General features: G+C 58.3%; 1 protein-coding gene across 2 annotated transcripts; it reads right to left on the bottom strand.

Moving 5' to 3' along the window:
• Positions 1-648: 648 nt before the first annotated feature.
• Positions 649-17,769, bottom strand: SGTA (small glutamine rich tetratricopeptide repeat co-chaperone alpha). Of its 2 annotated transcripts, none has more exons than XM_058728423.1 (12): positions 17,642-17,769; positions 10,279-10,418; positions 9,879-9,985; positions 9,571-9,655; positions 8,475-8,574; positions 7,145-7,249; positions 6,128-6,266; positions 5,388-5,450; positions 4,240-4,277; positions 3,315-3,404; positions 2,962-3,108; positions 649-1,872 (listed from the first exon to the last, which is right to left on the bottom strand). In XM_058728423.1, exons 2-11 carry the CDS (start codon positions 10,376-10,378, stop codon positions 2,994-2,996), a joined length of 942 nt encoding a protein of 313 aa, XP_058584406.1. In that variant the 5' UTR covers positions 10,379-10,418; positions 17,642-17,769; the 3' UTR covers positions 649-1,872; positions 2,962-2,993. The 2 variants fall into 2 exon arrangements, with proteins under 2 accessions (XP_058584406.1, XP_058584407.1); XM_058728424.1 differs by lacking the exon at positions 17,642-17,769 and adding an exon at positions 17,332-17,549.
• Positions 17,770-18,578: the final 809 nt, after the last annotated feature.

The following is an 18,578-nucleotide window of genomic DNA, read 5'->3' as shown; positions in this document are numbered from 1 at the left end:
TGGTTGCCACGGCCACAGCCATCCTGACGCAGACCGGTATCCCCAGGGCAGGGCCGCCCGGGTGAGCCCAGAGGAGCCTCACGTGCCCTCGGAGATGCGTGCTAACCTCGTGCTCACGAGAGGGGTGCTCCCCAGGGCAGCCGCAAACCTGGAAACTGGGTCTCTCCACCCATGGATGGAGCAGGCCACCCGCAGAGTGGGGTCCCCAGGCAGTCCCTCCTGACACAGAGCACTGGGGTGGGGGCTGGGACGAGCCGCTGGCAGGACAACTTTCCTTGCCTGCAGCAGTTATAAAGGGAGGCCCCGGGGGTTACCCAAGGGAGAATGGGTGGACTCTCAGAACACACTAGAGAAGGAACATGGAATAGTCTCCCTGTTCTCGAGAGGCCAGGAGTCCAGGCTGGCCCCTCAGGGGAGGGTTATGGGAGATGAAAACAAGGGAGAGAAAATACAGAACCAGCCCAGAGATTCACTGTTTCTGGAATCGTCTGTGGTCTCGGACATAGAAACTGCTTCCAGCCTCGTCACACCAGGCGTTGACAAGATTCACACCCAGCATGTGCCAGAGGTAGGAACTCCAGGCTGGGGGCTTCTAGAAACTGGGGGCAAGAAGGTAAGGGTGGCGCCAGAGGTCAATGCAGAGCTGAGCAGAGGTCACGATGTCTATTTATTCCCCACACGTTATGCTTGTCACCATGGCTAGCACTCAAGAGTTAGGACACATCTTGCCAGACGCAGGACGGACCGCAGCGGCTGGCAGTGGCCCGTCTTCCTACTAGTTACCTACAACACACAGGGTACTGGGTCTGCTCGCAGACAGCCGACGACACCAGGGAACCTCGACCGATCCAGTTGTCAACGTCGCTGCTGGTACAGCGGGGCCAGTGGACCTGCCCCCCAACCCCCACCCGCTGCCCCCAGCAGAGGCCATGGGGATGTCTGAGGTGGCCTTGTGTCCTGGGCAGGTTGCCCACCCTGGAAGCAGCTCTGGTGGCACCAGGGCCCCCCGCCAGCCCCCAGCCCTGAACAGGACAGAACCTGCCAAGAACCTAGACATGCCGGCCAGCAGGGTCACCTGTGGGCAGAAGGGCAGAAGGGCAGAGGGGCTGGGACACCCAGCTGGGGACGGGCTGGAAGGTCATGATCTGCCCCCTGGGGTCTGTCGGTCACGAGTACTGGGATGAAAGGGTCAGAGGAGAAGAGATGCGTGTCCATCAAAATGCTCGATCGGAAGTCCCGGTACCTGGTCCTGTGCGCCCCAGGACGGTCCCACCCCTGCTCCCGCTGGGGCGTGAGGCAACGGAAACTGTCATCGAGGAAAATGCATCTGAAGAGCTCCTCACGCGAAAACCCGCAGTCCGAGGGGCAGGGCAGACACTGGCGCCCAGACCGCGGCTGGCAGTGAGCTCATCCGAGCAGGGCGCGGCTGGGGAGGCCAAGGTCGACTCAGAAGTGTCTTCTCACCGGGCTGCGGAGGCCTCTGAAGACAGACCGCGGGGGCTGCAAAACGGGGCTCTGAGAGCCACGGGTGTCCCTGACGTGGCTTGACATAAAACTGGCTGCTTCCTGGACAGGGGCTCGAGAACGACCCCCGCCCTGGAACAGTCTAAAAAATACTTTAGTGACTGGGTTTTCTGGGAGCTGGTCTGCATTCACAGCTTGCTGGCTCTGTTTCGAGAGGGGTCTGGGGGCCATGGGAGACTACAAACAGGGAAGGAAGGATGAAGGGCAAAATAAAAATAATAAAAATCCATCTCAACATGCAGGTCCAATTTCTTTTTCTTTTTCTCTCTTGGGCAGTCCAAGGGGAGAAGACGGCAAAATGCGAGAAGGCTTCCAGTCGGTGGGAAGGAGCTGGCGATGCTGGGAGGGCTGTGGGGAGAGGACACGAGGGCCCAGTCAGGGTGTGGTGGGCACGAGGCCAGACTTCGGGGATGGGGGTGGGGACGGCTGCGGCCCAGGCGGCACCAGCCCTGTGACGCTTCAGCCTACATCTCTGTGGTTCCGTGGCCCCACGGCCATGTTCAATGGGGTGGGGGGAGGCAGCACCACGTCAGCACAGACACAGAACTGCGCTGTAGGTTCTGAGGCCACAGACAGGGAAACATTGGCAGAGGTGTTGTGCAGATGAGCTTACGACATACAACAAATGCAAAATTGATCTTAACTATGTTTCGTTCTATTTTTTAAGAGTGCTAAAAAAAAAAAAACCAAAAAAAACTGGAAAAAAGTGCCCAAATAACTAACTTTAGGTGTCGTGGGCGGAGAGATCAAAGTTGTTGTTCCCGCTTCTTAACATTTTTGTCTTTTAAAATCCTTAAAACTGTTTTTTTCTTTATTTTTTTAATAACTTCTACACCCAGCACGGGGCTGGAGCTCCCGACCCTGAGATTAAGAGTTGCACGCCCTGAGACTGAGCCAGCCAGGCGCCCCCGTCCTTCAAAATTTTTAATAGAAAAATCACGGTTAAAGGAGAAATGGGATGATAGAAATGCCCAGGCTCTGGCCGGAAGCCCCCTGTGCCAGGAGGCCAGGCTAGTGGACACAGGTTGAGGCCAAGGGCCCCTAGGGTGGCCCCGGAGCCAGCCAAGGTGGCCAGGAGCCCTCCGGGACACCCCATTTGTTTTCCAGCTGTCCCTCACTAACATCCACTCACCACCGACACACATGCAGGGAAGCCCAGGGGAGCACGGGAAGCCAGGGGCCGGCCTGGCCTGTCATCCCACCCCTGGAGACCTCCCCGGCCGTCGTGGCGGCGGCCGCCCACTCTCTGCGGGCCCTCGGGCAGCAGCCCTGCCCGGGAGTGGTGGGCTTTCAGCCCCTCTCTGTACAGAACCCACCCACAGAAGGGAACTGGGAAGGGAGAGGCGGGATTCGGGCAGAAGCACCTCGGAAAGGGGCCCGATGGCCCCAGACACCACCCTCAACCTCGTGCACCCGGGCGGTCGCACAGGCTCTCACCCCTCACGGCCACAGGGGGCTCGCGCGGGCCATCACTGCTGCTGGTCGTCGTTGCTGGCACTGGGGGTCCGACTTCGCATCTGACTTCGCAGCTGCTCTATCAGCTCTGGATTCTGCTGCTGCATCTGCTGGGCGAACTGCTGGCCGCTGCAGGAGGGGCGTGCCCGGGCTCAGCTGGCGGCCCCGGCACCCTCCCGGCCACTTCCTAGGCGCGTGCCCCCACAGGCGGTGCGGCTACTCACTGGCTCCCAGTAGCGGGGTCTTATCGAGCACCCAGGGACACGGCATTTGCGCTTTTGCTCTCGAGGGCGGGCCCCCACCACCCCAGAGTCCCACCAGGCACGTCTACTCACGCCTGGATGAGACTGGCCAGGTCATTCTGTGAGGGGCTGGTGCCAGGAGTCCCCAGGGGGTTGTGGCCGCCCGAAATCATCCCGGACATGCTGCAAGGAGAGAGCCCACGATGTGCACAGACAGCCTGGCCTGGCCTGCCCGTTCCGGCTGGGCCCTGCTCCTCCAACACGAGCTGCTCTCTGCCGCCACCTGGCGGCCCCCTCGGGGCCCAGAGCTGCCCAGCCCGCCCGTCCTCTGACAGCGGCTGCTGTGAACACCACCGGCTCACTCGGGAACACTCGTTTCTGGCTTAAAGACAGTGGTCCTCAACGACTGGGGGGCTCCTGGCAGTGAGGGGTGAGGGGTGGGGGCTGACCAGGCGTGCTGTTTAGCCCCCACGGCACCTGGTACACCCCCCCCCTCCCCCGCCAAGTGACGGCCCCGGTGTTAGCAGTGCTGCGTTCAGAAATTTTGCTTTAAGATTTAACCACAGTCCGGCAATTCTTAAGTGACACAGAATCACCACACGACACAGCAAGTCTACTCCTGGGCGTTGGCCCAGAAGAACTGAACACAGGCGCTCACACACAACGCTCAGGGAGGGAACCAGACACGAGAGGCCACACGGGGTGTGAGTCCACGTGTGTGAAATGTCCAGAACAGACTCGTCCACGGATGGGAAGGGGGTTTGTGGGGGCCAGGGACCACGGCGGGGGGGGGGGGGGGGTGTAAAATGCCTATCATGGGGACAAGGACTCTTTTTGGGATAATGGAATGTCCTGAAATGAATCAGCGAGGATGGCTGTACAACACGTTGAATATGCTTAATGCCTCTGCGTTGTAAACCTTGAAACAGTTACAACAGGCAGGTTTTAAGTCACGTGTGTCTTGTCACAATGCAAAATGTAACCACAAGAAGGTCAAAGGCACACGGTTGTCACTTACAGCTGCTGAACTTGGGGGTTGTTCATCAGGTTTGACGCCTGCAGAAAGGAACACATGATCAGACACAGCAGGCGCCCAGGGGCTCCTGTGCACACGCTTCCCAAGGGCGCTCGGCCTTCCTGACGTGCTTCCATCCCGCGTAAGACTTGTCTTTAAAGAGACTCCCAGGCACCTCGTCATCTCCTACTGGCTGCTTACTCTTTGCTGTGCAGATGTATCCAGATCCATTTTTCCGGCCAACGGATCTGTCAGCACAGTTGGCCTCTTTTGTTTCCTCAGTTACTATCACTACCCTGCATGCCTGCGTTTAAACTTAACTCCCTGAGGGTTCTCTCCCTAGGACCGACTTCAGGACGCGGCTGAGTGGGCAGCTAAAGCGGGGTCTTCCTGATGTGGCTCAGGAGGGCTGGCTAAATTCTGTGAAGGGCCAGAGTCAAGGTTCTCGGCCTTATGGGCCCATCCCTGCCCCAACGAGACAGCCCTGTGTCGCCGTCACTGCACGGGTGTGGCCGTGTGCCGACAAAAATACAAAGTGATGCCCGGCCCATGGCCATGCCTGGCTGGCCGCCTCCTGCTGTAGTGGGGATGCTTCTGACCGCCGGAAGGCACAGGATTTCCCTCTTCTGGACACTTGGAAACCCTGGGCCCTGTGGCCACTGTGAAAGAACTTGCATGTGTGGGACCAGCCCCAAGGACACAGGCGGGTGCCTGCCTTCAAAGGACAGCGCTGCACAGAACAGGTGCTTCGGGACTCAAGTCTCTGGCGTGGGAAGGTGGGACCTCCACCTTGGTGGCATCCCGGGCTCCTTGGTGTCTCCTCCTCCGAGGAGCAGGTGCAGCTGTGAGGCTACCAGGGTCTCCACAGTGTGAGGTGGAAACCGAGCTGGAGAGAGGGATGCTGTTTTCCTGGGTCACGCGACCGTGAAAGGCAGGACCCAGTCTGTCCTTTGTGCTCCATACTGAGGGGGTCTCACTGGGGGCGATGCTGCCCTAGCGACAAGGGCGGTGTCTGGGGACGTCTGTGCCTGTCACGCTGGGGGGCTCCTGGCATCAAGGGGTGGAGCCAGGGATGCTGCTCAGCCCCCAGCACCCAGGTCATGGCCCCCAGAGGAGCCGGAACCCACGAGACAGGGGGGAGTGCGGATTACCATGCTCATGAAACTTGGGTTGTTCAGCAGGCCAGCAATGTCAAAGCTGCCGACACCTCCTGTCTGTGGGGAGAAAAGCCCTGGTGAGTGGTCACAGGACCACGGTGGCCGGCCCTGGCCCCAGGAACCAAGAACTGAGACACAACACCCCACACGGGGCCTGTCCAAATTCTAAGAGGCATACGGCTCAGACATCCCACCAACCAAGCAGCTAGGCCTCGAGGCCAGAGAGCACTTCGTGAAAGGCACAAACCAGTTATGAACGTTTACAAGAGCGCCGTCCTTCACGTTCTAGCGTTCTGATGTCTTGGGCCCCCGTGAACCCTGGAGGACGGTCCCTCAGGGTGAGCAATTCCCAGAGAGAGTGAACAGTCACCTGCGGGCCACCTTTAGTGCACGAGCCAGTCAGCCATTCCCCAGGGCCTGGCATTCGGCCACCAGGGCTGGCCCCCATTCCCCTGGACTCTGCTGGAATTGCTCGCCTAGCTGATCCTAAGCCTGCATCCCCTGCCTCCCTGCTCCTCCCCCAGAAACTACCACAGGGGCACTGGCCTCCTGGCCGACCCTGGAGCTCCTGTGTGTGGCCCTGCCTCCCGTTTCCAGGGCCTGTGGGGATAAACTTTTTCCTTTGGGACAGGCATTTCTGTGTCTTTGTCTCCTGCCGGACGGGATTAAGCCGCCAGCCCTGAGTGTCTCCCTGGCCTGCCCGCCAGGGCCCTCTCTTCCCCGGGGCCACTCACGGGACTTGGCGTCTCCCTCAACTTCAGCTCGGCTATCTTGAGGTTCGACTTGTAGGTCTCGTTGTCGGGGTCCAGCTCCAAGGCCTTCTTGTAATAGGCCACTGCCTCGGTGTGCTTGTTCAAACTGGAGAGCGCGAGGCTAGGGGAGAGGCACCGCGACGTGGGGGAGGGCCTGGGAGGCTGCCGGAAACCCCAAACCGCTCCAGTGTCGCTGTGGCCAGCGTCCGGTGGGAATGGCATGCGAGGGCCATGGGGGCCGAGAGTACAGGCATACGAAAATTCAAAGGCACAAGGGCTGGTGCCCCAGAGGGACCCACACAAAGAGCTTGAAGGCCCGAAGCAGGGGGCCAGAGGGCGGGGTGGTCAGATGTGGCTCCTGTTCCTGGCACAGAGCTCTTAAAACCCTAAACTTCCTAAGTCATAGGCGTCTCCTGTTCTTTGTAACGAGCCCCTTGAACCCCATCTGAGTTTATGCCGATGATGTGACTCAGGGTGGGGCTGGTGGCCAGGAAGACCAAATTTCAGATCTGAGTTGGGGGGAATCTCATGGCCCCCAAACTTCTAGGAGGGAGAAGGCTGGAGAGGCTATACAACTCTTCAACAATGAGATCTGGAGAAGGTCCCCGCTGGTGAAGGTAACCACGTGCTGCGAGGGAGGCCACCCCACTCCAGGGGGATCCCCTGCACCCTGCCCTGTGGATCTCTTCGTCTGGCTGTTCACCCGTGTCCCTCGATCAAGCAGGAAGCACGGGCGTGCTCCTGAGTCCTGCGACCTGCTCTCGCAAACCACGGAGGCACGAGAGCGAGAGTGGCAGGAGCCCAGACAGCGGGCGGATCAGAAGTATGGAAGGCCCAGATGCGAGTGGGGCCGAGTCCTGACCCTGTGGGGTGTGACACTTGGTCTGGGCAGAGTCAGGACTGAAGCGAACCGCAGGGGTGATGGGAAGAGGAGGAAGTGTGGGACGCAGCGGAGGGGTCTAGGAAGAGAGACACCACACACCGTACGGGCGCACTCACCCCATCCGGCCGTAGGCTTTGCTGTAGGACGGGTCTATGCAGATGGCTCGCTCACAGTCCTGCACGGCCCCTGCGTAGTTCCCCAGTTTGCTGTAGGCCGCCGCTCTGGGGAGACAAAGCGCAGGTCAGGGGTCGTGTGCCTAGCTCGCTGCCACAGAGGGGCCTCAGCTTCCCCGTCTGTCAGGCGGGGCGGACGCGGGGCTGCCGAGGCTTCTGCCTGCGGAGCAGCCGTGCCGGGGCTGCGGCAGCCTCCCAGGGAAACCGAGGCTGAAGGAGGCAGAACAGATCGGCCCAACCCTGCCCCGCACGGGGCGGCGCCACCGTTGGAGGGCTGGTGCCTGTTCTGCGTCAGGGAGAACCTACTAGAAAAGAACTGATCCGCCACGAGACCCCTGTCCACGCTCTCGACTTGCCGCATTTGATAGTTTTTCTCACTGGGCGTTTTTCAATATTCCCCTTTACGCTTCCCCCGTTTCTGAAGTACAGAAAGACATCAGCTAGAAAGCGCGGAGCGGCTACGCTGGCAGAAGCGGGGTACAGGACTCTGTACGACGTGCCTACCTTTTCTGTCCACCCGTTTGTGTGATCGCCCCAAAAAGAGGAAGACATTAAAGCTAAAGCACTTTCACCCTGGAGACCACGCGGATGACGTCCGGTGCCCCCTCCGGTCTCTGTTCTCTGCTGGTTCCTGTGCCTTTCACACGAACGTGCGATTCTGTCCCACGTCCCATCCAGTCCCTCTCGTCACCAAGAACCACTCGTGAGCAAGAAAGTCCCTACTGGGAGGCTGGGGTGATACGGCGTTCCCTTCAGAAGCACGAGCCAGGGGTGCCTGGGGGGCTCAGTCGGTCGAGCATCCTACTCCTGGTTTCGCCTCAGGTCACGATCTCACGGTTGGCTGCGCTGACAGCATGGAACCTGCTCGGGATTCTCTCTCTCTGCCCTCCCCCCCCACCCCCCGCGTACGTTTTCCCTCTCTCTCTCTCTCAAAATCACTAAACATCAAACAATGTAACTAAAGCACAAGCCAGATCCAACTCTTCACAGTTGGCGACAATGCTGATGTGAGCACAGGAATGAAACGCCACCCAAGCGTTGGCTTATTTCTCGTCGCGACACCCGCGTGGAGGATGGTGCTCCCTAATTTTAAGGCCGCTGTCGACGCTTACTGACGCACTCCTGGCCACCTGCCACTGACCGCTTCTCAGGGGCTGCGGTGTAACAACCCCTAGGGCACCGTTCGGATACCTCTCCTGGTCTCCCGGGGACACGCGACCTGCCGGCCCAGGCCCCACGTGAGTCCCCGCCCCGCGTGAGCCCCGGCTGGTACCTGTTACAGAAATAGACGGCGTTGGCGGGGTTCAGCTCGATGGCTTTCCCGTAGAAGTGCACGGCAGCTTCAAAGTTTTCCACTTTCATCTGCTCGTTTCCTAAAAACAAAGGAAAACTGGTGACCCCCGCTGTTCACACGAGACCCGAGGGCTCGGACACGCGGGCTCCGCTCTCCCGGGCGTCTGTGGGGAGGCGTGAGGAGAGCCTCGGGCGGGACGCAGCGCTCAGTCGCTCGGGCGGCGGCAGGGGAGAAGGGGGCGGCTGCGTCCGGCATCTCGGGGCTCGTGGCCCAAGCCAGCACCCAGTGAGGACAACTGTCGCTGCTTGTGACATCTGGAGACAAGTCTCCGATACACTCGCTTCTGCTTCTCCCCTCAGAAACAGCCAAGTTTAACGAGGTGTAACTCACGTAACATAAAACTCACATTTTCAAAGCGTGCAGCTCGGTGGTTTTTAAAATATTCAGTTGTCCATCACTGTAGTCACTTCCAGAACATTCCCTCTCCCCTAAAGAAAGCCCCGTCCCCATCAGCCATCGCCCGCTCTCCTCCCCCAGCACCCGCAAACCCCCCTCCTGTCCACGGATGAGCCTGTTCTGGACGTTTCACACACGTGGACTCACACCCCACGTGGCCTCTCGTGTCTGGTTCCCTCCCTGAGCGTCGTGTGTTCAGGGTCCATCTGCCGGGCGGCGGGGGTGGGCGCCTCGCTCCTGCTGGCGGCCGAGTGATGTTCCTGACTATGGATGTGTCACGTTTTGTTTATCCCTTTTACTGGTCTGTGGACATATGGGCTGTTCTCCCTTTTTGCTGCTGTGGATACGCGCCTGCATTTTCCCCGGGCCCACGGCTCTCCCCGGGAGGGGAGAGGCCGGGCCACACACCACGCCATCGGGTGACCGCATACTGTCAGAACGCCTTCCACGGCGACGGCCCGCTTACGCCCCCACCAGCCGCGTCGGGGCCCCCACCCTGTGCACATCCTCACATCCGCGTGTTCTGCGGCCCCCGGCCCCCAAGCCCATGTGCCGTGGTGCTGCGTGACAGCAAGCCCCCCGGCTGCCACACCCTGGGGACCGGCCCGCCTTGTCTCACCTTCGGTTTTGAGGCGCTCTGCCTCCGCCGAGTCCTCCTCTGAAGGCGGAGTTCGCTCAGGGCTCCTCAGGTCCTGCGGCGCCTCCTGGGCCCAAGGCAGGGACGAGCTGTCTCAGGGGCGGCCCTGCCACCTCCCTCCTCCCAGCCCCGCACCTCTGGCTGCCCTCCTGCTCAGGCCGCCTGAGAGGGCAGCTGAGCTCCGAGGGAGACGCCTCGGGCCAGGTGGCCGGGCCGAGCCCCCATCTGCCCCGCCCACAGGCCTGGCACTGGCGCTTGTTACACTTGTTCTGGGAAGCCCAGACGCTCACCCTGCCCGCGGCGGCTGCTTCAAATATTTCTGGAAGAGTCTGAGGGAGAGCGAGGTCGCTGTCCTCCACGGTCACCCCAAAAGCAGTCTCCAGGCACTGGATCGCAACTGTGAGGGAGAACAGAGGTGTTTTCTTCTGAACACAATCCCGACTTTGTGACTTTGGGGGTCAGATGGGATGGCCTCCCCACCCTGAGCCCCACGTGGCTTCCAGGCACCGTGGGTGCCCTACCCCCTCTTTCAAGAGAGCCTTTCTCTGATCGCTGGAGTCACACACATGCGGTAGTGGTGGAGAACGTTCTGGAACCGCACCTCGATGAAAGATGGGTAGTGACGAGAATACCTGCAGGAGACTAGGGTCTGCACGGCGGGAAGGAGGGAGGGCAGTGGCCCACACGTACCTTCCAAGCTCTCCTGGGCGTCGGACGAGAGCCCCCCGTGCCGCAGCTGGTCATGCAGGAACCGGATAATGGCGTAGGCCAGGCGCTTCTTGTTATCCATCTTGTGACAGGAAGAGACAACGCCCGGGGGTTCTCGGGATCTGTGGACCGAAGCAGAGGGCATGCGGGCAGTGCCCCTCCCCCCTGTGCCTGGGGTACCTGGTGCTCTACGCCCCTGGACTGCTGGGCCCTGGCTCACCAGGCCTGGCCCTGAGGAAGCCGCTTCAGGCACACGAAACAATTTAATCTGAATGACAAGTGAGGGGAAATGGCTACGACCCCCATTTCACGGATGAGATGCTGGGGCTTTCATGGGCAGAGGACTGCTCCAGCCTCCTGCCTCCTTATTCTAAGTTTTTTTTCAGGTTTACTTATTTTTTCAGAGAGACAGAGACAGACAGAGAGACGATCCCAAGCAGGTTCCATGCTGTGAGCACAGAGCCCAACTCGGAGCTCGAGTCCATGAGATCAAGACCTGAGCCAAAATCAAAAGCAGGATGCTTGAACAACTGAGCCCCCCAAGCAACCCTGCCTCCTTACTGTAAAGAAAGTGACATGGCCTTAACCGTCACCACCCTTTCGCAGACTGAGTGGCACACGGGGGCTCCCAGGGGTGTGGAGGGCCAGACTGCCAGCACTACTCCTGCAGGTCTATGAACCCCGAGTTTTGAGCTAAGCACAAGGCAGACCACAGTCCCACCTGCTTTTCCATTCAGGCTGAGAAAACAAACTGACGGTTCTCCTAGTCCTGACACCCCCGAGGGATACGAGGGGGTCGGACAAGTGTTGCGGGGGGCAGGAAGCAGTGGGGGGATGGGCTGGGGTAGGGGGAGGGCCCAGAGGCACCGGTCCCTTTCCTGGCAGCCAGAGAGCCTTTTCTTGGTCCCTCCACGATGTGCTGGATTCCCAGGCCAGGAGTGACCCTGCCCCAGGGACTGTGGACCAGGTTTGGGGAAATCCGTGGCCATCACAACGGGGTGCTCCCAGTGTTGAGTGGTGAGGACCTGGGATGCTGTTTAGCCCCCTGGCACCGAGGATGTCCCTGTGATGGGAGAGCTCTCTGGCTCCAGCATAAGCAGTGCCCAGGGGAGAGCCCTGGTGTGGAACGATCTGGTGGGAGGGGTCCGCCACCTGGAGGCCTATGATGGGCCAAGCACTGTACATAACACCATCTCCTTCCCTCTGGACCATGACCTCCACGGTCGCTCCCACTGAGAAGGGCACCAGGTGGGGGCTGGGGGTCCACGAGGAGCAGCCAGCCCAAGGCGGCTCAAGTCCACCCGTGCAGCCAGAACCCGCAGCATGAAGCACCTTGGTCTCCCCAAAATGCCTCTGTGCCCCACAGAACCAGAAGAGTCAGTCATTAGGCCCCAGGCTCTACAAACTGGCTGGCATCAGACTCAGATGATGTGAATATGCAGACGGCTGGTCGGGGCAAGCGCTGTCAAGACCCCTGGCGCTGGCCGGCCTCAGAGACCTCTGTCTCCGGTTCACGGGAACCTACGTCCATCAACAACTGCTTCGTTCGTAAAGGCAGGGGAACCAGACACGAGAGGCCACAAAGATGTGACTCCACGTGTGTGAAACGTCCAGAACAGGCGCATCCCTAGACAGGAAGGGGTTCGTGGGGGCTGGGGAGGGGATGGCTGATGGGGACACAGTTTCTTTTTGAGGTGGAACGTTCTGGACTTAGAAAAAGCTGATGGTTCCACAGCAGTGTGAATCTACCAAAATCCGCTGTTTTAAGGTATATGGGTTATATCTCAATTTTAAGTAAGGAAAAAACTTAAAACACTTGTTGGATAAAACTGGCAAGGGAATTAACGTTAAGGCTGGTAATGAGTGCCCCCCTCCTCCCCACCCACTCCCATTTCTGGACACAATGACCCTTTACCCAGCAAGTGCCTTTGGCTGAAGAGCCTCCCCAGAACTGCAAGGTCTGGGATCAGGATGGGCCACCAGAGCCTGTAGGACAGCCAGCCAGTCCCGGCCCTGAAGACCTTAGGAGACACAGAGGGACCCACAGAGATCAACCACCACAACCCACTCATCTCGGGGGAAGCCTCAAAAGGGGAGTCACGCTCCCCAGCTAAGAGGGCACAGAGAGCAAACCAGTCTGCTGACCGCCAGATCTAAAAAGAACAGACACATGCTGCCAAAAACGTCAAAATGTTTTCATTTTAGGTATTTGTTTTGACAGCATTATTTACAATAGCTGAAAGATAGGGGCGCCTGGGCGGCTCAGTCGGTGGGGCATCTGACTTTGGCTCAGGGCATGATCTCGCGGTTCGTGTCGGGCCTGCTGCTGTCAGCTCAGACCCTGCTTTGGAGCTTCTGTCCTCCTCTCTCTCTCCGCCCCTCCCCCGCTCAAGCTCTCTCCCTCAAGAATAAGTTATCACACACACAAAAAGAGTAGACTGAGGAAGGAAATCCGGTCTTTAGCAGAACTCTGCCCCCCCGGACCAAGTGGTGAAGCTGGGGGTGGGGGGTGCTGTGTATGAGACTATCAAGGCTCATGGAGGCAAGGGTTCAAAAAACTAAAAGACCAAGTCACCCTCCTTTCTGTGCCCCTGGCCCTTGGAACCTCAGGGCGTTTGCACGTGAGGATCCCTTGTCTCCACTGGATTTGAGGCACTCTGGCCTGATCTCCCCAGGATGAGCTCTCACTGCCGGCTTCCTGGGCTTCACCTGGTCTGTCGCTTGATCTTCTCCCAAATGGTGGCCCCTCCAAAGGGATTCACTGTCAAGAGGTCAGAGCGCCCCCTGGAGCCTGCCCTGGGCCTGGTATATGGATGACAGGCCAGGGAGCCTGATTTGCCTGGGAGGACAAGGGCCTGGAGTCAGCCTCAGGCTCAGCCATTTCTGCCCCATGCCAGTTTCAGGTCACTTTCCCCACTCCTAAGCTAAGGACTGCTTTGTCCCAGCCGACACCCTCACTTTCCTCTCCTATGAGATGGGGTAACAGAGATGTCCTTAACAGCTGTTCCAAGAACTTCTGACCTACGGGGCGTGTGTGTGGCTCAGTCGGTTGAGCATACGACTGGCTCAGGTCCTGATCTTGTGGTTCCTGAGTGTGCTGTCAGCACAGAATCTGCTTCAGATCCTGTCCCCACTCTCTGCCCCTCCCCAACTTGTGCTCTCTCAAAAAATAAATGTGGAAAAAAAGAAAGACCTAACTCGGGTTTTCTCCACTATTGCTATTCGGGGTAAGATCATTCTTTGCTGTGTGTGTGTGTGTGTGTGTGTGTGTGTGTGTGTGTGTGGCGGGGGGATGTCCTGTTCACTGCAGAGTTTTTTTTTTAATTTTTTTTTAACGTTTATTTATTTTTGAGACAGAGAGAGACAGAGCATGAACGGGGGAGGGTCAGAGAGAGAGGGAGACAAAGAATCGGAAACAGGCTCCAGGCTCTGAGCTGTCAGCACAGAGCCCGACGTGGGGCTTGAACTCACGGACCGCGAGATCATGACCTGAGCCGAAGTTGGGAGCCCAACCGACTGAGCCACCCAGGCGCCCCTGTTCACTGCAGAGTTTAACAGCATCCCTGGTCTCTGTCCAGTGTACCCCGAGGCGGGGGGCAGAATCACCCCCCAAGGGACACCCCCAGGAGTCTCCGTGTTCTGTAAGCATCTGACTACTGAGGTCCTGGGATGCTGCACATAATAGAAATATGCACAAACAGCGGAGGGAGGGAGGGTGACCCACAGGCACCGGGCGGCCCTGGTTTGTACCCTCTGACCCCTGGGGACTTACTCTGGTGTCTAGTGTGGGCAGGGACTAGACTCAGTATTTTCCCAAATAATCAATGCAGGGTCTCTCCCGCTCAGCACTGCTGACCTTAGGAGCAGGTCGCTCTCCATGGGGATGTCCTGAACACGGTGGGGGTTCAGTAGCATCCCTGGCCCCATCCCCCTCGATGCCAGGAGCACCTCCTTCCACAGTGGTAACAACCACAGATGTCCCCAGACATGGCCAAACCCCCCAGTGAAAGTCACCGGAAGACTCTAAGTCAGTACAAGTCAGACTTTTCTGGCCAAATGACTTTGCTGCACACTTTCTGAAAACCTGCTTGCGCAACATTTTGGGTTTCAGGCCTGCAGCAGAGGGAGCATGGGTCTGCTACCGAGGACTACTTCCCCAAGGTGCGACAAGGACCCACAGGGCCTCTGACACAGGTGGTCCATGAAACTGTCGCTTCTTTGCGAGACAGTTTGCAAATCTCACTTCCACGCAGGGGTTTTGGGACGAACGAGCCTTCTGCTCGCCACAAAGTGAGGCCCAGCAAAACACAAGGACAGCACTTTCCCTCGACTCCTACCAGGCACCCAGAACAATCACGACTTGTAGGGTTTTGGCCACTGGACAAAATTCTCAAAGGCAGCCCGCTCTCTGAACAGTGAGTGCTTTATGAGCTCTCAGGAAGCACCACGGAGGGCCCAGTTCGGGTGAGCCTGGTGAGGGTGGACGGACAGAGTCCCAGGGTGTGGCAGGGTCCTGGGGCCAGCTCCGCTGGTGGTCCTCACCATCCTTCCGCCTCTCAGTCCACCTTTTCATTTCATCATTAAACAACGAAAAAATCAGCCTCTATTCCTTTTATTTCCGAGCCTAGAACTGGTGAAAGGGAAAAAAACGGCATGCCTCGCTAAAAGGAGCAAGGCCTTGGTGCACCTGGGTGGCTCAGTCAGTTAAGTGTGCAACTTCAGCTCAGGTCATGATCTCGCGGTTAGAGGGTTCAAGGGTTCGAGGGTCACGTCGGGCTCTGTGCCGACAGCTCAGAGCCTGGAGCCTCTTCGTCTGTGTCTCCCTCTCTCTCTGCCCCTCTCCCGCTCATGCTCCGTCTCTCAAAAATAAACAAACGTTAAAAAAAATAAAAAGTGAGGCCTCCCCCCCCCCCCCCCACCTCGGGAGCTGAACCGCCCGCTGCCGCTGCCGAGGGCTTTCCGCCTCCATCCTGAAGCCAGAGCCCTGCTCACAAACAGCAGTGTGCAAAGTCAGTGCTCTACTCCTGTGTCTCAACCTAGCACACCTCCAGTGTCCGAGCAGGGCCATCTCAAGGCTTGAGCCCACGACCCTCGCCGCAGCCCTGTGTTCTTCTAAAATGCCACCAGAATGCCCTGTACACTTTAAAACCGTCAAAAGCCCCCCGAAATGTCATGCGTGTGGGCGTGAGGCCCTCTGCCAAACCCTCAGGGGCTCCACTCAAACACAACTGCTCCAACCCATCTGGAAACTCTAACTCCCTTCAATACCGAGCCGCAAGGTTGCTGCCTCAGAGCTAGACGCCCTCTTTTTCTGGCAAAGTCCAAGTACCAGTCTTATCCCTGGCTTAGTAGGCTTTGAAACTCCTTGGTCTGTCATCTGTCCCTTGCCCTTGCCCCGACTATGAGCCACTGGACAGACACCTTCCCTTTGAACCCCAGCACTGAGCAGTGTTTGACCCATATAGTCTTGGAAAAATGTTAGATCCCTGTCAAATTCAGAGCCACCTGACCAAGTTCTTTGGGAAGAGCAGAAGAGACAACAAACCTTGGGTCTTGCCTCCCTACTAAAATTCCCTTTATTCCTTCAACCCTCTTCCTGAGTATTTCCCACAGGGGCCAGTGCTGGCTCTTGGCAAAAAAAAATAAAATAAAAATGTAGGATCCAAGTTAAGACCACAGCTCTCCATCTGAGGCGGAGCTTATAACCCTATCTTTGGAGTTGGCTCACCCTTCCAATACGACCAAATTACAAGCCTCAGGCAAAATCCTTGGAGCGTTGAGCACCTTCCAGGCCCGGGCTAAGTGCAGTTCACACAATGGCTTATGGAGGGGATAGGTGATCACTTTCTGAAAAGGGCCTAAGTAAGCTTCCCGGGCCACAGGGTTTCTGTGGCAACCACGCAACTTTCCTCTTGTGCAACAGCAGCCACAGTTAAGGGGCCTGCGATGGAGGCGTGGCTTCGTTCAGGAAAACAGGCTGCAGCTGGGTCTGGCCCCCCAATCACAGTTTGCTGAGACCTTGACTTGTTTACCCCATCCCCATTTTACAGAAAAAAACACGGACACTAGAAAGACGGGGGTGTCGCTCAAGGTCACCCAGCTAAGACACAAACCCGGACTTTTGAACCCAGCAGTCTGACTCCAGAGCCTCAACTCCAAGTGCTCTTTCCTCTCCCCACAAAACGTGCACAGGATATCTTGGGGTTCATCTCACCAACCCCACGTACACAGCTCATGCTGGCGAAGATTCACTGGTCTAGAGCAGGGCTTAACTTCTGCACCGAGGACACGGTGGACCGTTCATGGACCGTCCTAGGCACCGCAGGGTGTTGAGCATCACCCTGGCCCCACCCACTCGGCGCCAAGATCACACCCAGTCGTGACCACAAATGTCCCCCAGACACTGCCTTGTGTCCCCCAGGGTGACAGAACCACCGGTCTGGGGAGAGGAAAAGCAGACAGAATAATCAGAGATGGAAAACTAAAGGGCACGGGAAGAGCCTGCAGCCTGAGGGATGCGGGCTGCGCACACGTTTTCTGACACCTAATAAGAAACCCAGCGGTTCTCCAGTATGCTCTTAACAAGCAGCAGGAGCCCGGTCACAGAATGTTCTGTTTACTTAACCTCAGAGTGACCCTAAGAAGCGCATTCTCCTACGGCCCCTATTCTAGAAGGAAAGCGCTGCTCAGAGAGGCAAGCGACTTCCTCAAGCTCACACAGCCAGCGAGAGGTGGTGGGGCTGATCCTCAGCCTGACTCTTCCCGCCTTTAGGTCAATATACAGAAGCCCCTGGGTGTGAAAGACCTAACACCTGCTGAGCCCACTGAGCTCTCGCTTTGCGCGGGTCCCTGTGGCTTCAATCTTCCCGAGGGCCACCGCCCCCACCCACAAACATCAGACAGGGACCGTGACTACACCCGTTTTACAGAGGGGGAAAATGAGGCTCCGGGAACCCAAGAGGCTGGCCAGATCAGCCAGGTGGAGAGTGGCGGCGCTGGGACAGGACACCGACCGGAGCCCCACTAACGGGATACCTGATTCAAAGGGACCGTATTTCCGGGCAGAAGACACCTTCGTTGCTTGCGGGGCACTTTCACTTGCAGTTTCACCTCGAACCAGCACTTGCCGGGCCTCGGGTCCGGGTGAGGCGGACCAGGACTGGCGAGGGCCTGCCCGACGCCGCCCTGCCTCAGTTTCCCCTTCGCGCCGCCCACTCACAGCACCCAGCGGACCGCGGCCACCCCAGCCCCAGCCCCAGCTCTCTTTACGGGCCTTTGAGCCCCGGGAGCTCCAAGCCGCGGACCCTAAGCCCGTCTGGCTCAGCACCGAACACCCCCCACTCACCTCACTGGCGGCCGAACGCCGACCCGCCGACGGCTGCGCCTGCGCACCGCAGCGGTACCCGGCCCCGCCCCCGGCCGCGACGCTTGCGCGGAAGGAGGCGGCGCTCGTTGGCTTTCATCCTGCGCAGGCGCGTCAATTATCAAGACGGGCGTGGGGAGAAGTGACGTCATTCAGACGTTGGAGGCGGGGGGGGGGTTGGGAGGGGCTAGCTGGTCGTTAGGGCAACTGACCTCTGCGACCGATTGGAGGCCGGAAATCAGGACTGTCGTTCCCTCTCGAGCTAACAGCGCGGTGCATCGTGGGACAGTGGCGGACTCCCGCGCGTTTGGCAGAGCCGGTCACGTGGCACCGAGTCGGCCACGTGGGGTGGCTCAGTTTGGTATCTGGCGCCCAGAGCAGCACAGGGGCTCTGTGAATGCCAGTGACTGTTACGCGCTATGTTTTACGTTTATTCAGCCACCCATCCACCCGCGCGGCCACAAATGCATTCTTTCATTCATTCCATCTATAAGACGTAAAGGAATACAGATATATTTGTTTACAGCAGGTGCCTAATAGTCAGCAAATGTTTTGCAAAGCAACTATCAAAACCAGGAAAGTGCCTGCTCTCGTTACTCCTACTGGGGTTGACGAACTCATAAACTAGTAGGTAAATTAACACCTTTCGCTTGATGATAAAACGGCGTGCGGTGATTATGATTGGGGAGGTAATCTGGCTGTGATGGTTAAGGAAGATCTTTCTTGTAGATGTGGATTTGGAGGATGAGGCAAAAAAAAAACTCCAAGTATGGGGTGCCTGGGTGGCTCAGTTGGTTAAGCATCTGACTCTGGGTTTTGGCTCAGGTCTTGATCTCATGGCTCCTGAATTAAAGCCCTAGGCTCTGGGCTGACAGTATGGAGCCTGCCAGGGATTCTCTCTCCCTCTTTCTCTCTTCAC

Source organism: Neofelis nebulosa, chromosome 4, assembly GCF_028018385.1.
Source record: "Neofelis nebulosa isolate mNeoNeb1 chromosome 4, mNeoNeb1.pri, whole genome shotgun sequence".
NCBI classification, from domain to species: domain Eukaryota; kingdom Metazoa; phylum Chordata; class Mammalia; order Carnivora; family Felidae; genus Neofelis; species Neofelis nebulosa.
The sequence above is the reverse complement of the archived record's forward strand: the minus strand, read 5'-3'. Positions and strand labels throughout refer to the sequence as shown.

Coding starts and splice junctions, on each gene's coding strand:
- SGTA (XM_058728423.1), bottom strand. CDS start 10,378: ATGGATAACAAGAAGCGCCTGGCCTACGCCATTATCCGGTTCCTGCAT. Junction 9,986..10,278: donor CGCCCAGGAGAGCTTGGAAG/GTACGTGTGGGC, acceptor TCTCCCTCACAG/TTGCGATCCAGTGCCTGGAG. Junction 3,405..4,239: donor AACCCCCAAGTTCAGCAGCT/GTAAGTGACAAC, acceptor CTCTCCTTGCAG/CATGTCCGGGATGATTTCGG.